General features: G+C 39.8%; 1 protein-coding gene across 1 annotated transcript; it reads left to right on the forward strand.

Annotated features, from left to right (window-relative positions):
* Positions 1–784: 784 nt before the first annotated feature.
* LOC307135610 (DBH-like monooxygenase protein 2 homolog) lies at positions 785–8,622 on the forward strand (the record flags this gene model as incomplete). The annotated part of the gene is made up of 14 exons (XM_079832185.1): positions 785–1,051; positions 1,666–1,812; positions 2,282–2,434; positions 2,587–2,670; positions 2,757–2,912; positions 3,203–3,305; positions 5,070–5,236; positions 5,325–5,413; positions 5,544–5,640; positions 5,725–5,784; positions 7,230–7,360; positions 7,449–7,557; positions 7,657–7,741; positions 8,465–8,622. 14 exons carry the CDS (start codon positions 785–787, stop codon positions 8,620–8,622), a joined length of 1,806 nt encoding a protein of 601 aa, XP_079688311.1.
* Positions 8,623–14,897: the final 6,275 nt, after the last annotated feature.

Raw genomic sequence — 14,897 nt, forward strand, 5'->3', positions numbered from 1 at the left:
CCCATTCCATGAAGCTCTGTATGCACTGATCTTGAGCTAATCTGAAGGCCACACAAAGTTTGGAGGTCTGTAGCTATTGGCTCTGCAGAAAGTTGGCGACTTCTGCACACTGTGCACCTCAGCATGCGCTGACCCCACTCTGTGATTCTTCGTGGCTGAGTTGCTGTTGTTCCCAATTGCTTCCACCGTGGAATATTTAGTAGTGAGGAAATTTCATAAATGGACTTATTGCACTGGTGGCAACTTATTCACTGAGCTCCTGAGAACGACCCATTCTTTCACAAATGTTTGTAGAAGCGTCTGTATGCCTAGTGCTTGATTTAATACACCTGTGGCCATGGAAGTGATTGGGTCGCCTGAATTCAATGATTTGGAGGGGTGTCCCAATACTTTTGGCAATATAGTGTATATACATATATATTGCAAGCAACATTTAAATAGTAAATAAATTATAATAATATAGTAATGATATATAAGGGGAGGGGTCACATTTTCTGTAAAGAGAGGCTTTAACTCCATTATAAACATTAATATATGAAAGTGAAAACTTCCTGAGTTTTTTTGTTGAGTTCATCTCAACATTTATTTCTAATAATATTCATGCTCATGGTTTTGTTACATCAGGTGATGTGGAACCTGATTCACCAGACGAGATAGGATAACTGTGACTCAGGTACGGGGGGGATGGGAGGGGGCTGTTAAAGTGCACTACAGAGCAGTTTCATTTGCACTAGTTCTCAAACATCTTACAGAGACACTGTTTGTCAGAATTTGTAAAGGTAACATGGACACATTATCTCTGGTCCTGCTCTTGCTTTCAGCCCAGTGGTCCTGCGCTCAGGAAGACCCTCTTCTGCCTTTCTCTGAACTCCTGGACCCCGAGCACAATGTGCGGCTGAAGTGGGGCTTTGATGAGATCCAGGGCAACATCTTGTTCGAGCTCACTGTCAACACCAGCGGATGGGTCGGTTTTGGCTTCAGCCCTAAAGGAGGAATGACTGGAGCCGATATCGTCATTGGAGGAGTTGGACCGAAAGGCAATTACTTCACGGTAAAGTCAAAGACTGACATTGATAACTGTCAAAGTCACTTAAAGTGGATTTATATTATTGATTCTGATTCATGTATGTATTTGATATTAGTAAATTGAGTATCTCTAATATAAATTCTTTAAATCTTCCACATTATCAAGATTCAAGACTGATAACCGTCAATAAGTCACATCAATTGGAGTTACAGGCTCCTCTTTTTTTTAATTCTGATTCATACTTATATGTATTGAATATGTATGTAGTTCATTAAATATAAGATTATTTTTATATAATGATACTTATATTAAGATATTGATATTATTAACTACTTATTTCGTTTTCTCAGTTATATTATAAGTGTGACAAAGTCAAAGACAAGACAAAGTCTACATTTGTATTAGAGTAATGAGTTGGATTATATTTGTTTCTAAAGATGTTCTAAAATAGATGCAGACTGTTGGTGAACTAACCAGATTTTGTAGGTGTTTTGGCCTATATTGAAAGTTAAACTGTTAAAGTGATTTGAACTGGATTGGTAACTACAATACAATAAACATAAACATAACTACAACATATAGATCATAAAAACACCTGTTGCTATATGTGTAAATGCATCTTTGATTTCTGTGTTCAGGACCGTCATGCTGAAGGAAATTCAATACCCGTGGTTGACCAGAAACAGAACTACAAGCTCCTGTCTCTAAACGAGTCTGACGGGAAAACAGTTATGAAGTTTCAGAGGTCCATTAAGTCTTGTGATGAAAACGATTTACCCATCACTGTAAGCATATTCAACCATTGTTTCGCCCCTATCCATTACAAAGGAAAAATAGTTCAACAACACCAGAAATGTAACCCTTCCCTTTCATTGTATGAGATGTATTCTGCAGTTTTATTCAGGAAACAATGATGCTGGTATATGGAATTACAAAACAAAACCAGCAATGTAAAGGAATACACACAATGTCGGTCCTCAGGGATCAGGGTTTTTCTGAGAACTCCTCTCCTTGAAAAAAATGTGTATCCTGTTTGTCAAGATGCTCTCAACTGTAATTCTAAAACCCTCCTTAACTTAGAAAACTACATTTTATAGATCAATCTAATAGCTGTTATCAGTGGCCATTTGTACACTGCAAACTTTTATGAGTGACAACCGCATTTAACTGCATTGTGTGGGTGGCCAAAAAGCCTCTAATTTTCCATTTAGAGATCAAGTAAAAGTGTTTATTTTGGTTTTATTGCATGATCAGAATCTTCCCATGAAGTTGATCTATGCGTACGGACAGAGCGATGACATCGTGTACCATAAAAACCGAAGGGGAACAAAAGAGGTGAACCTGTTGAAGTACATGCCTCGTGTCAACCCTCCAAACAGCAAGTATTTCGACATGACTATGGTCAATGTAAGAGATTTTTAACTTTTGTTTTTGCCTCAAATTCTATGAGTAACATTAATTTAGATTATTAAGAAAGCAGTCCACGACGTTCTAGATTCAATCATATTGTTGCAAATGCCTGTTATTCACTACTGTTCAAATTGTACATTTAATTTCAGTTCACTGTACCAGCCAACCAGACCTACTATCACTGCAAGATCATGAAAGCCCCCACTTTTGATCGCAAAAAGCACATTTATCGTGTAAGTGAGTCTATGAACTTCACACACATGATCTATCAGCGAACTGTCGATCATCTTCATCTCTGACTTACTTTCATTTTCTCCAGATTGAGCCGTTCATCACAAACTTTGACCTCGTGCATCATCTGCTGCTGTACCGCTGCCCGCCGAGTGTGACCACGCCATTTGAAGAGGAATGTTACACAGGCGGTGGTGGAGAAGAGTGTATGGAGACCGTTGCTGTGTGGGGAGTTGGCGGAGGGGTTAGTCTCTCATGTTTTTAAAGCATTTTCATGTGAGAAACAACCAAATTTAAGCCATTATTCACTTCAACGAACCGTAACCACTTTGACCAGAAAATCGAGAATCGGATCAGTTTCAGACCGGTTTTCTGAACTGATTCAGCTGGTTCGCTGAAAAGATCTGCTTAGATTCTACTATTTAATTCTGCTATTCATGTATTTATATGCAAAACCACTGAGAGGTAAAATTACTGATTGAACCTCTGTAACTTTTTAACTATAAGATTTTTTTTATCATGATGTTTTTCAAGGCTTTTGAACTTCCTGAGATGGCAGGACTTCCAATCGGAGGAAATGTTGGTGATTTTTTCTACAGGCTTGAAGTGCATTACAACAACCCAAATAAAAGTGCAGGTCAGTCAGTAGGTTTACAATGTAAAATGTCACACTTTTAAAGTCGGCATGAAAGTTTAGGTAGTCTTTTCTTCCCTATTGTGACACATGTATCTGAGTGAAACGGCTTCTCGTGTGGGGGGAGGGGGGGGGGGGGGGGCTTGATTGATTTATCAGGTTTGCAATAGAGTGCAACAGTCAGTTTCCGGAAGTAAAAGCTTTTCTCCAATGGGAAATTGATTTTGAACGAAAACTTTAAGAATGATAACCTTTAAACAGCATTACTGTGAGCTATGAGGTTGTTAATTGATAGTTTTTAATAAGCCGTTAGCCTGCATTATTTCAACTTAGTTTTAAAATAATCGTGTTTACTAACGGAATTCGTGGTGAAAAAGTACATTAACCATGATGCTGTACAGAAAAGTCCACAAATCAGAGGATATATATGCATGTATATGATGTCTCTATGAAATAGATTTTTTCTCAATTTTAACCATTAATTATAGGCATTCAGCAATGTAATAAAGTATCTTAATTAGGTGAACTTAAAACAATCTTCACATAAACCCATTATAATAAATGTTACTTTTACCTGTGCCTTTCAATATATCAGGGCTCAAATTTTCTATTGGTCCAGTCAGACTGGCAGTTATCAAACACTTCACAGTCTTCACTGCATAAATTCTAAATGAAATATAGATGAATCATTATTAAAGCTACAAAAGATATTAAGTCAATAGTGAGTGATTTTTATCTTTTTATTTTGTTCTTTGATAATCCTTGATGACAGACAGCAGCAAGTTTATTAATGCAAATCTGACACGCATCCCATCTTTACGGTCATTTAAGACATTTAACTGAGCTCGGGACTGTAGCGAGGATACTCAACAAAACAGGCATTTTGCCTAATTGTGTGTGTTTTTGTCAAGTGCTGTCAGAAGTCGTGTGTGTGTGTAACTATGTTCTCTTTTGTGTCTTACCACGTTTGAATGGTTTAAAAGCATTTGCATGAATAAAAGTGTGATCATACAATGTAACTCTAACCAAAGGATGACGGGGAAAACTGATGCTGCGCTAATTGCGTTAAATAATAATTAATTGAATATTATAAACTGAAAAAAATTGTTGCACAGGCTCAGGTAACGCGTTAATTTTGACAGCACTAATATATACATAGCTCAGGCATAACATTATGACAGGTGAAGTGAATAACACTGATTATCTCTTCATCACGGCACCATAGAAAGGTGTTTGGGCAATGTTCTGCTGGGTAATCTTGGGTCCTGCCGTCCATGCAACCTAAACATTGTTGCAGACCATGTACACCCTTTCTTGGGAACGGTATTCCCTGGTGGCTGTGGCTCTTTCAGCAGGATAATGTGCCCTGCCACAAAGCAAAAATGTTTCAGGAATGGTTTGAGGAGCACAACAACAAGTTTGAGGTGTTGACTTGGCCTCCAAATTCCCCAGATCTCAATCCAATGGAGCATCTGTGGGATGTGCTGAACAAACAAGTCTGATCCATGGAGGCCCCACCTTGCAACTTACAGGACTTAAAGGATCTGCTGCTAACATCTCAAAGTTTGGAAGGTTATGATTCACCTCGTAGCTGGTTGGCTTGGTTCATGGCTGAAATAGACTTCTTTTGAAATCCCTATGGGAGAAATTGAAGAACTGGGAGAAACTGTTCCACTCTATTGTTGTGATCTCATGTGAGTGATAGGTTGTCCCGCCCTCTTTTGATTTCATGATGACATAAAAAAAACAATATTTATCCCTACACAGGTCGTGTAGATAACTCGGGTCTGCGATTCTATTACACATCTGAACTACGTCAGCATGATGCAGCAATTCTGATGACAGGGCTTGCCGTGGCCTCTGGGTACGCCATCCCACCCAAAGCCAAATCCTTCCTCACATACGGCATGTGTGACACCGCTTATATTCCAAAGGTATATATGTATTAGCTACTCACATTCTCACAATCAAAGGCAGACTCAGCAGATGACTGGATGATCTGTTGTGTTCTGTGATCTACAGGTTCTGGAGACGTCACATGATCTTCAGGTCTTCTCTGTGATGATGCACACACACTTGGCTGGACGGAAGGTGCGAGTCGGACACTTCAGGTAAACGTTTTTGACCAATAACTGACTTAAAGGTCACCTGAAAATATGACGTTATTTTCTTTCTTCTGTGGGGCACAACCTAAAGTTACTGTAATGAATGAGTCTTTTTGTAAATTCTTATTCTCTTCAGAGGGGGAAAACAGATCGATCTTCTAGCTGTGGATGAAAACTACAATTTTGAATATCAGGAAGCGACAAACCTGGGCAAAACTAAGACAGTGCAGTTGGTAAGTGCTAAAAGGTTTAAACTAATACATATATATATATATTATTGGCATTAAGTGAAATAAAGCAACTTATTTGTCTTGCAGGGTGACAAATTGCTGGTGGAGTGCACATATAACACTGAAAACCGCAACACACTCACGTGGGTTAGTACATTTACATAGAGGTGTCTTTTATTCAACAGCATGTAGTTTTGGTGTTGGGGAAAATTACTATTAAAAGTAATGCATTACAATATTGTGTTACTCCCTAAAAAACTACTAACTGCATTACTTATTATGGAAAGTAATGCATTACATTACTTTTACATTACTCTGTCTCACCTGGGCTGGGCTTCCTTGTTTGTATTTTAATAACAAAAACAAAAGTTCTATTTTTGGCAAATGTAAAGGCTCTTTTACGTAGCCTAGAAATCTAGGGGCAGCAAATGTAATTTGCAGCCAGGGTCGTCTAGCAACTCTCCGTTGGCTTGCGAGCTTGAAAAACCAAACTCTAGTCAGGCCAATCGCATCGTGTATAGAGTTGGTGGGCGGGCTTTACATAACGACGGCAGAGTTGCGACGGTTCCTCATGAATTTCCTGCTACTTCCCTGCTAACAAAGAACGGCACTGAAGTCATTCTTAAAAAAGGAAGATGTGTTCAGAGATTTGCCGACCGGATATGCAAAAAGTGTATTCTATCAACTAGCTCCGCTGGTGGGAAAATGCATGGGTCTTAACCCGCTTGTGATTGTTGTCTCACCACTGATAGTGCTCAGATGTGATATTTATCTAAAGTAATTTTGCTTAGTATGGTTGAATTGGATCATCGAAGGTCAGCAGCAAAGAAATTGGTTCATAAAGTGAGATTAAATACATAAAGGCCCGGTTTCACAGACAGGGTTTAGACTAAACCAGGATTAGGCCTTAGTCCAATTAGGGCTTTTAAGTAGATTTTATAAATGTGTCTTAGAAAGAAAAAAAAAACATTACTGGTGTGCATCTTGAGACAAAACAATGGCATTGACATATTTTAAGATATAGCTCAAACATGCATTTTAGTCTTGTCTATGAAACCGGGGAAAGAATATTCTGCATATTCATTTTGAGAAATACTGAATCTGTTTTTGTGCAAGTGAGTAAAAGTAAAAAATAAAATGCATGTTCACATTTAGTCTAGAACTACAATAAGTATCAGGTTTACACAGCGCACACACCTCTGCCTCTTACTCACGATTTCTCTCAACATGCACAGGAGCGGTGCAAGTCAATACATGGGGAATAAAAGCTACTTGCTTTACTTATTTGAAAAAGTAACTCATATAGTTATGTAATGTGTTACATGTAATGCATTATGGCCAACACCACGTAGTTTCCAATTTCATTATATTTAATTTTCATTAATGATATAAATGTCTAATTGGTCAGAACATGGTGGACATTGTTGGAAATTTCTTCTTATGTGTTGAGTTTTTAATCCCATTCCCGCTCCTCTCCTGCATTTATGTTGGCTATCCAATAAAGACAGAACCACCATGGCTGTAATTGGTGCTCAAATTATTTGTCTATTAAAATTTTATATGGATGTGTAACTCACTTTTTCTGCCCACAGGGGGGGCTCTCAACTTCAGAAGAGATGTGTTTGGCCTTCCTCGTCTACTATCCAGCTATGAATCTGAGCAGTTGTGTGAGCTTCCCTGATGTAAATTCTTTAGGATCTGCAATGGGAGCAACAGATAAAGAGTAATCTAATTTAAAACATTATTTTAACGAATTTAGCTCTTAATATATACCCTAATTATAATGTGGCTTTTATTTTATAACTTTGCAGTACTTGGCTCAATATGATGTACACGAAGACTTGGAATGACGCGTCTATCGATCAGTACCAACAAACACTGAAGACAGTCGATCAGTTCGTCATAGTCACTGACTCGTTTGTAAGTGTCCTCACCTCTACAATATGAAGGAAGGCTTTAATCGTGCTTCTGTTCTGATCTCAGCTGTTACCTGACACACTTCTCCATGTATATTTCCAGAACAACGTGTCATACAACACAGGGGCGATTCCTGATCTCAAAATCATCCCGCCTGCGCCCTGCATGAGCGGTTGTGACATCAAAAGTCTTGCTCTGATATCGCTGCTCCTCTGTTTGGCAGTGCATTGGGCTTCTTTATGAAACGTTCATGCTAAATACTAAAGCTGATGTAACCTGTTGTTCTTTCATTGTCTGTGATTAAAAGTCAATCAATTTACTCCTGGCTCACAGCAGGGACAGACTTGACCTAAGCAACCTAAGAACTGGAATAACAGAACATTTAGCAAAATATATGATATATAACTTTTTTTATATACATTTTTTTTAACAGATCATATCAAGATAGAAATTGACTTTACACTTTACTTCCATTGGTATACATATAATGTGTATTATAAATAAATAAAGTCTGAATAAATAGAATATTTTCATCCTTGAATTGTAATTAAAAACAATAAAATTGGCAAGGATAATTATTATCATTTCACGCAAAAAATTTAAATTAAGTCATCATTTATTATGGGTCGTTACAAATCTTTATTGATTTCTTCTGTCGTGGAAGTGCTGCTCTGAGACAGAAGATTGAGAATCCAAACGCAGCTTTATTGAAAGGGTAAACCACAATCGTAGTCAAGAGTTCAGGCAAGGTCAAAACACAAGCAGGCAGTCCAAACAAACAAACACAACAAGGCAGGGAACATGGGCAATAGAGTAATCCAAGAACAGGCAGGTAATCCAAAATCCTCTCTGGACTCGTGACAGGAGGCGGAGTCCTAAGTGGCTGGAGCCATCTCTGGATGCTGGTCAGTGGCTGGAGCCGTCTCTGGACGGAGACAGGAGAAGTCACTGGGCCCTGGACTTTTGCCTGGAGATGTCGCTGAACCCTTGACATGGACAGGAGATGTCGCTGAACCCTGGACGTCAGCCATGACAGGACGAGACTCTGGAATGGTGGCCATGTTGTGACCCATGGCCACAGGTGTATAAAATCAAGCACCTAGGCATGCAGACGCTTCTACAAATTTTTTGAAAGAATGGGTGTCTCTCAGGAACTCAATGAATTCAAGCGTGGTACTGTGATAGGTTGCCACCTGGGCAACAAGTCCATTCATGAAATTTCATCACTACTAAATATTCCACGGTCAACTGTTTGTGGTATTATAACAAAGTGGAAGCAATTGGGAACAACAGCAGCTCAGCCACGTAAAATCACAGAGCGGGGTCAGCGAATGCTGAGGCGCACAGTGTGCAGAAGTCGCCAACTTTCTGCTGAGTCATTAGCTACAGACCTCCAAACTTTGTGTGGCCTTCAGATTAGCTCAAGATCAGTGCATACAGAGCTTCATGGAATGGGTTTCCATGCCTTACATCACCAAGTGCAATGCAAAGCGTCGGATGCAGTGGTGTAAAGCACGCCGCCACTGGACTCTAGAGCAGTGGAGACGTGTTCTCTGGAGTGACCAATAACGCTTCTCTGTCTGCCAATCTGATGGACGAGTCTGGGTTTGGCAGTTGCCAGGAGAACGGTAGTTTGGTTGAGGGGGGATTATGGTGTGGGGTTGTTTTTCAGGGATTGGGCTTGGCCCCTTAGTTCCAGTGAAAGGAACTCTTAATGCTTCAGCATACCAAGATGTTTTGGACAATTTCATGACATGCTCCCAACTTTGTGGGAACAGTTTGGTGACGGCCCCCTCCTGTTCCAACATGACTGCACACCAGTGCACAAAGCGAGGTCCATAAACACAGATGAGCGAGTTTGGTGTGGAGGAACTTGACTGGCCTGCACAGAGCCCTGACCTCAACCCGATAGAACACCTTTGGGATGAATTAGAGCGGAGACTACGAGCCAGGCCTTCTCGCCCAACATCAGTGCCTGACCTCACAAATGCTCTTCTAGAACAATAATAAAAAATTCCCATAAACACACTACTAAACCTTCCCAGAAGAGTTGAAGCTGTTATAGCTGCAAACGATGGGCCAACTCCATAATAAACCCTACAGATTAAGAATGGGATGTCATTAAAGTTCATGTGCATGTAGGCAGGCGTCCCAAAACTTTTGGCAATATAGTGTATGAATATCTCGAAACGGATTTGTAAAAATCGCATTATATGTGGCATGTTCACACTTGCTAAATCTGATCAGATTTCAATCGGATATGCACAAAAACCGGATTTGGACTGACAGTCTGAACGAAGGCTTCTTTTACATTACTAAAACATTATTTGTGTGGTGGCTTTAATAACAGGTTATACCATTAAATCAGTAGGTGGTGAAAATATTGTAAATTCTATAATTTAGGGATGTGAAAATACACTTATCTCACGAGACAATACACAATATTCGGTTAGTGAGAACAAGATTATTTTAACATTATTTTAAAGAAATTTTCAAAGATAAAATATGCGACTGTCACAAAATGCGAAACAAATAGATGCATTTTGAAACGCTTTAACTACATTTACATTTTACATTTATGCATTTAGCAGACGCTTTTATCCAAAGCGACTTACAACTTGGGGGTACAAAAAGCGATTGGTCAAGAAGAGTCGAGTGAGCGCAACAAGTGCCTGAAATACTGAGTCCGTGTACATTTCTCAGTGTAGCACAGGCTAGAGTAGGGAGGGAAACGTTTTTTTTTTTTAAGAGGTTAAGTGCTCACGGAAGAGATGAGTTTTTAGTTGACTTTTGAATGTTGTCAACGAATCAGCGTTATGGATGGCGGTGGGAAGATCGTTCCACCAGCTCGGAACGTTGAATGAAAATGTTCTGGAAATTGATTTTTTTGCCTCTCTGTGATGGTACCACAAGCCTTCGCTCCTTAGCTGAACGAAGGCTTCTGGTGGGGGTGTGGAGTCGTAGAATCGAGTCAAAGTATGCAGGAGCTGAGAGCGTGGTGGCTCTGTAGGCAAGCGTCAGCGCCTTAAACTTGATGCGAGCAGCGAGTGGTAGCCAGTGCAGAGAGATGAAGAGTGGTGTGACGTGGGTCCTTTTGGGCTCATTGAAGACAAGACGTGCTGTTGCATTCTGGATCATTCGAAGTGTTTGGATCGCACAAGAGGTGAGTCCAGCCAGAAGCACATTGCAGTAGTCAAGTCTAGAAATAACCAGGGCCTGGACAAGAAGTTGTGTTGCGTGCTCTGTTAGGAACGGTCTGATCTTCCTGATGTTGTAGAGCACGAACCTGCACGAGCGAGCTGTCTTAGAAATGTGTTCTCTGAAGGACAACTGGTCATCAAATGTAACTCCAAGATTTCTGACTGACTTTGAAGGGGAAATCAGGGATGTACCTAACTGAATGGTGAAGTCATGTTGCATAGTGGGACAGGCAGGGAAGATGAGGAACTCAGTCTTTGCCAGGTTGAGCTGTAGGTGATTTTTACTCATCCATGCAGATCTCAGCCAGACAGCTGGAGATTCTTGCAGCTACTGTGGGGTCGTCTGGTTGGAATGAAAGGTAGAGCTGAGTGTCATCAGCATAGCAGTGATATGAGAAGCCATGTGCCTGTATGATGGGACCGAATGAAGTAGTGTAAATGGAGAAGAGGAGAGGCCCAAGCACTGAGTCCTGAGGAACCCCCGTGGTCAGTTGATGTGCTTCAGATTCCTCTCCTCTCCAGGCAACCTTGAAAGACCTACCTGTGAGATAAGACTCAAACCAATGGAGCGGAGTCCTTGTGATGCCCAGTGATGAGAGGGTGGACTGAAGAATCTGATGATTGACCGTGTCCAAGGCGGCAGATAGATCAAGGAGGACGAGGACTGATGATTTAGACTCAAATTTAGCTATCCGCAGGGCTTCAGTGACCGACAGTAGTGCAGTCTCTGTGGAGTGGCCCCTTTTGAAACCGGATTGGTTAACGTCCAGCTGATTATTCTGTGAGAGGAAGGATGAAACCTGGTTGAAAACAACTTGTTCAAGAGTTTTTGCTATGAATGAGACAGGTCTGTAGTTATCTATGAGTGATGCGTTTAATGTGGGTTTCTTAAGCAGTGGAGTTACCCGAGCCTGCTTGAATGTGGTAGGGAAAGTGCCGTTTCTAGATTCTAGACTTGGAGGCGTCTTTTCTATGACCTCCGAGGTCACTAGGGACTAATCTGGGCCTGGGCGACATCAAGTCTACGCATTTTTAGTGATATATGCTCCTATCTGTCTACGTGTGGAAAGTTGCTTACATTGCATGTTGTTAGAACCAATCAGAATCATTCCACATGGCAGTAATGACGTGTCTAGACCTTGAAAACAGTATAACTGTTCAGAAAATTGTATGTACGTTAGACGGAGGTGGGGAGACTGTTGGAGGGAGTGCGGCCTACGAACTCCTCTTGAGCTGGCTTCTGCTGACGAAACTGCAAACTATTCTTCAGTAAAATTTTCTTTAATTAATCTGACTCCTGATTAACTCCCATTTTTCACTACTGGTCCTGGGTCCTAAGCTGTTACCCCAACAAGCGCGCGCGATATTCGTCCCGGTGTGTACAGGCCTTTAGATCGTTTTAATGATGTACAGTTTGTCAAGGTAATTACTTACATCTGACAGTAATTTTGAGCTAATTTAAACAAAGAAAGCTTCAGTGCGTATTTGAGTTGATGTGTGGGCGTCGACTCTGGATCGCCTCAGTATTTGAATCTCAATAGAACGCGCGCTTCGTGGGTGTGTTCGCATTAGCGGATAATGAAGTGGCTCGCGAATGACTGACATCTCTCTGTTTTCAAACAGATTACATAAACACAGAATATTTGTTTTCGATTTGGTTTACATTATTTAAAACCCTGACATTTCAACGTTTCTTTAGACATATGTCTCATGTTTGTGTGATACGTTTTCACTCAGCTACAGGCAGGGGCGTAACCATCATTTCAGAAGTGAGGGAGACAGAACGTCAAGTGTTATGCCAGTTTTTTTCTGATCTTTGTCTAATTGACGCATATACCTTTTTCTTAATTGGCTTAATATGCTAGTATTTTTGACCCCAAATGATGTTTGCTGAAATATAAATGGCATTTTTACAATTTAACATAACTTTTTTCTATTTGAATATATTAAAAAAATTATTTATATATTTACAATATTAAGTATTAAATATATTTATAATAATCATAAATGTTTCTTGATCATCAAATCCTCATATGAGAATGATTTGTGAAGGATCTTGTGACCCTGAAGACTGGAGTAATGATGATAAATTCAGCTTTGATCATAGAAATAAATTACACTTTACTATATATTCACATAAAATTTCACAACATTTTTATATTTAAAAACTCTGTTTTTATATATTCAATCAACAAGAGCCAGAGCAAACACTTTACATTGTATCAATATTTTATATACAATCAATACAGTGTGAACTGAGATCCTAGAAACACTTCCATGGATATTCCGTAGCCTATATCAGCACACACACATTTATATACTTTATTCGATTCCACATTACAAGTCAATTTCATTAGGAATCAAAAAAATTTTAATGATCCAACAGATTAAAACACATCAGCACATTGTTATGGATCATGCAGTTCTAAGGGTACAGGAAACATCGCCCCTTACAAATAAACAAGCTTCCTATAGTTGCTGAGATTGAGCAGTACCCCCCCCCCCTACCCCCCCCCCCCCCCCCACAATGCAACAAAGTCCACGGATCGCCAGCCTGTGTACACGACCTAGTCCTAGACTACCAAACACTAGCACAATAAGACGGCATTTGTTCCCAAGGTTCTCTATGGTAGATATCAATTACTGGTATTTAAGAGTCTTAGAGCATTAAGAGTCCTTCATAAACAAGTCAAATGCACATGACACTTCAAATAGTTTGACTGTTTTGCCTAGTAGCGAATATTTTCCAGCAAAACTGGCTAATTATTCAACAAGAGAAACAGACAGAGTTACACTATTGTGAAACACAATTCGGATACCACATGCCAACTAACAGTGCTTGACGTTGTCGTAGTGAAGAGCTTTGAACCCATCGCGACCTCATGTATGAAAATGATGGATACAGCACGGGTGCGAGCATGGGCGACTGGTTACCATGACCAGTGAGTGACTGATACTAAAGAAATTATTTAAGCAATGAATGTCCTGAGTATACAACTTTCCTTAAGATGTACCTTTTTAAGTATTTTTATTTCTGTTGATATTCTTATGAGTGAATTAGGGCTTACTAATAGGGCTTTTGTGTTTAGGACATGTTTTGTACCTTATCTCAAGAATCAGTGAGCAACAAGACAGAAATCACACTCACAGCATTTTTGCACGGTCATAGAGGTCAAATGATTACGTTTGAGCCATCTGATACCTGTCTGCAGGTGCATATGCATAAACGTGTGATTGCATATCTGCAGTGCGCATGTGTGAAGCTGAGACTGCTGCATGTGCATCTGTGCATGTCTGCAGTTTTTTTTAATTGAGAAGTCGAATTTAAAGGTCCCATGGCATGGATTTTTTAAAATTATTTTATAATGTTTCCTGAGGTGTACTTATATTGTTAGTATGGTTTTCACATCATAAAATGTCATAATTTAGAAATAAAAAGCATTTTTTCTATACTGATATTAGCCCTTTGGCTTGAATGCTCTGTTTCAAAGGTTGTGTCTGATGTGAGACTTCAGTGAAAACTGCCACTGTTGTGATTGGCTAACATCTTTGCATTTGAAATGAGTATTAGATTATGTGGCGGAGGGGGCGTGGTTTAGCGAGGCACCGTCTGACTACTGCAAGCACTGCCAGTCCAGAGAGAGACGGACTTGGCACACAAGACAGCTGAGAATGTTTTATTGTACCGAGTTGTTGAGAGTGCAAGTTTATTTAGTTTGAGAGTTCTGAATAAACACAAGTCCCAGTCACGCGACCTGTCTTCTTCCTCCTTATTCCTCAAACTTTGCAACATGTGGAACCCCTCTCGAATACTTTTACAAATTTTTTTTACCATCACAGCCGTCGAGATGAACGAATTGTCAAAGTGTTGATTAAAGCATTATTTTTCGATCTTTTCCCATCACATGAAAGGCTTGAGCATTGAGTACACATGCAGTCTGTTGATCGCGTGAATGCAGTGATCTCGTCATTGCAACGCTATTTCTCTCACAAAATGCTTTCACCACAACTAACAGCAAACACGACATCGACATGAATACAGTTAGAGCATCGTTGTTCAGCATAACAGCATCATTCATAATAACGTCAATTTCACGAGTTCACACTTAAATAGAATTTATGGAGAGTAATTTAACTGCGTAT

This window comes from Gobio gobio (assembly GCF_949357685.1).
Source record: "Gobio gobio genome assembly, chromosome: 12".
NCBI classification, from domain to species: Eukaryota; Metazoa; Chordata; class Actinopteri; order Cypriniformes; family Gobionidae; genus Gobio; species Gobio gobio.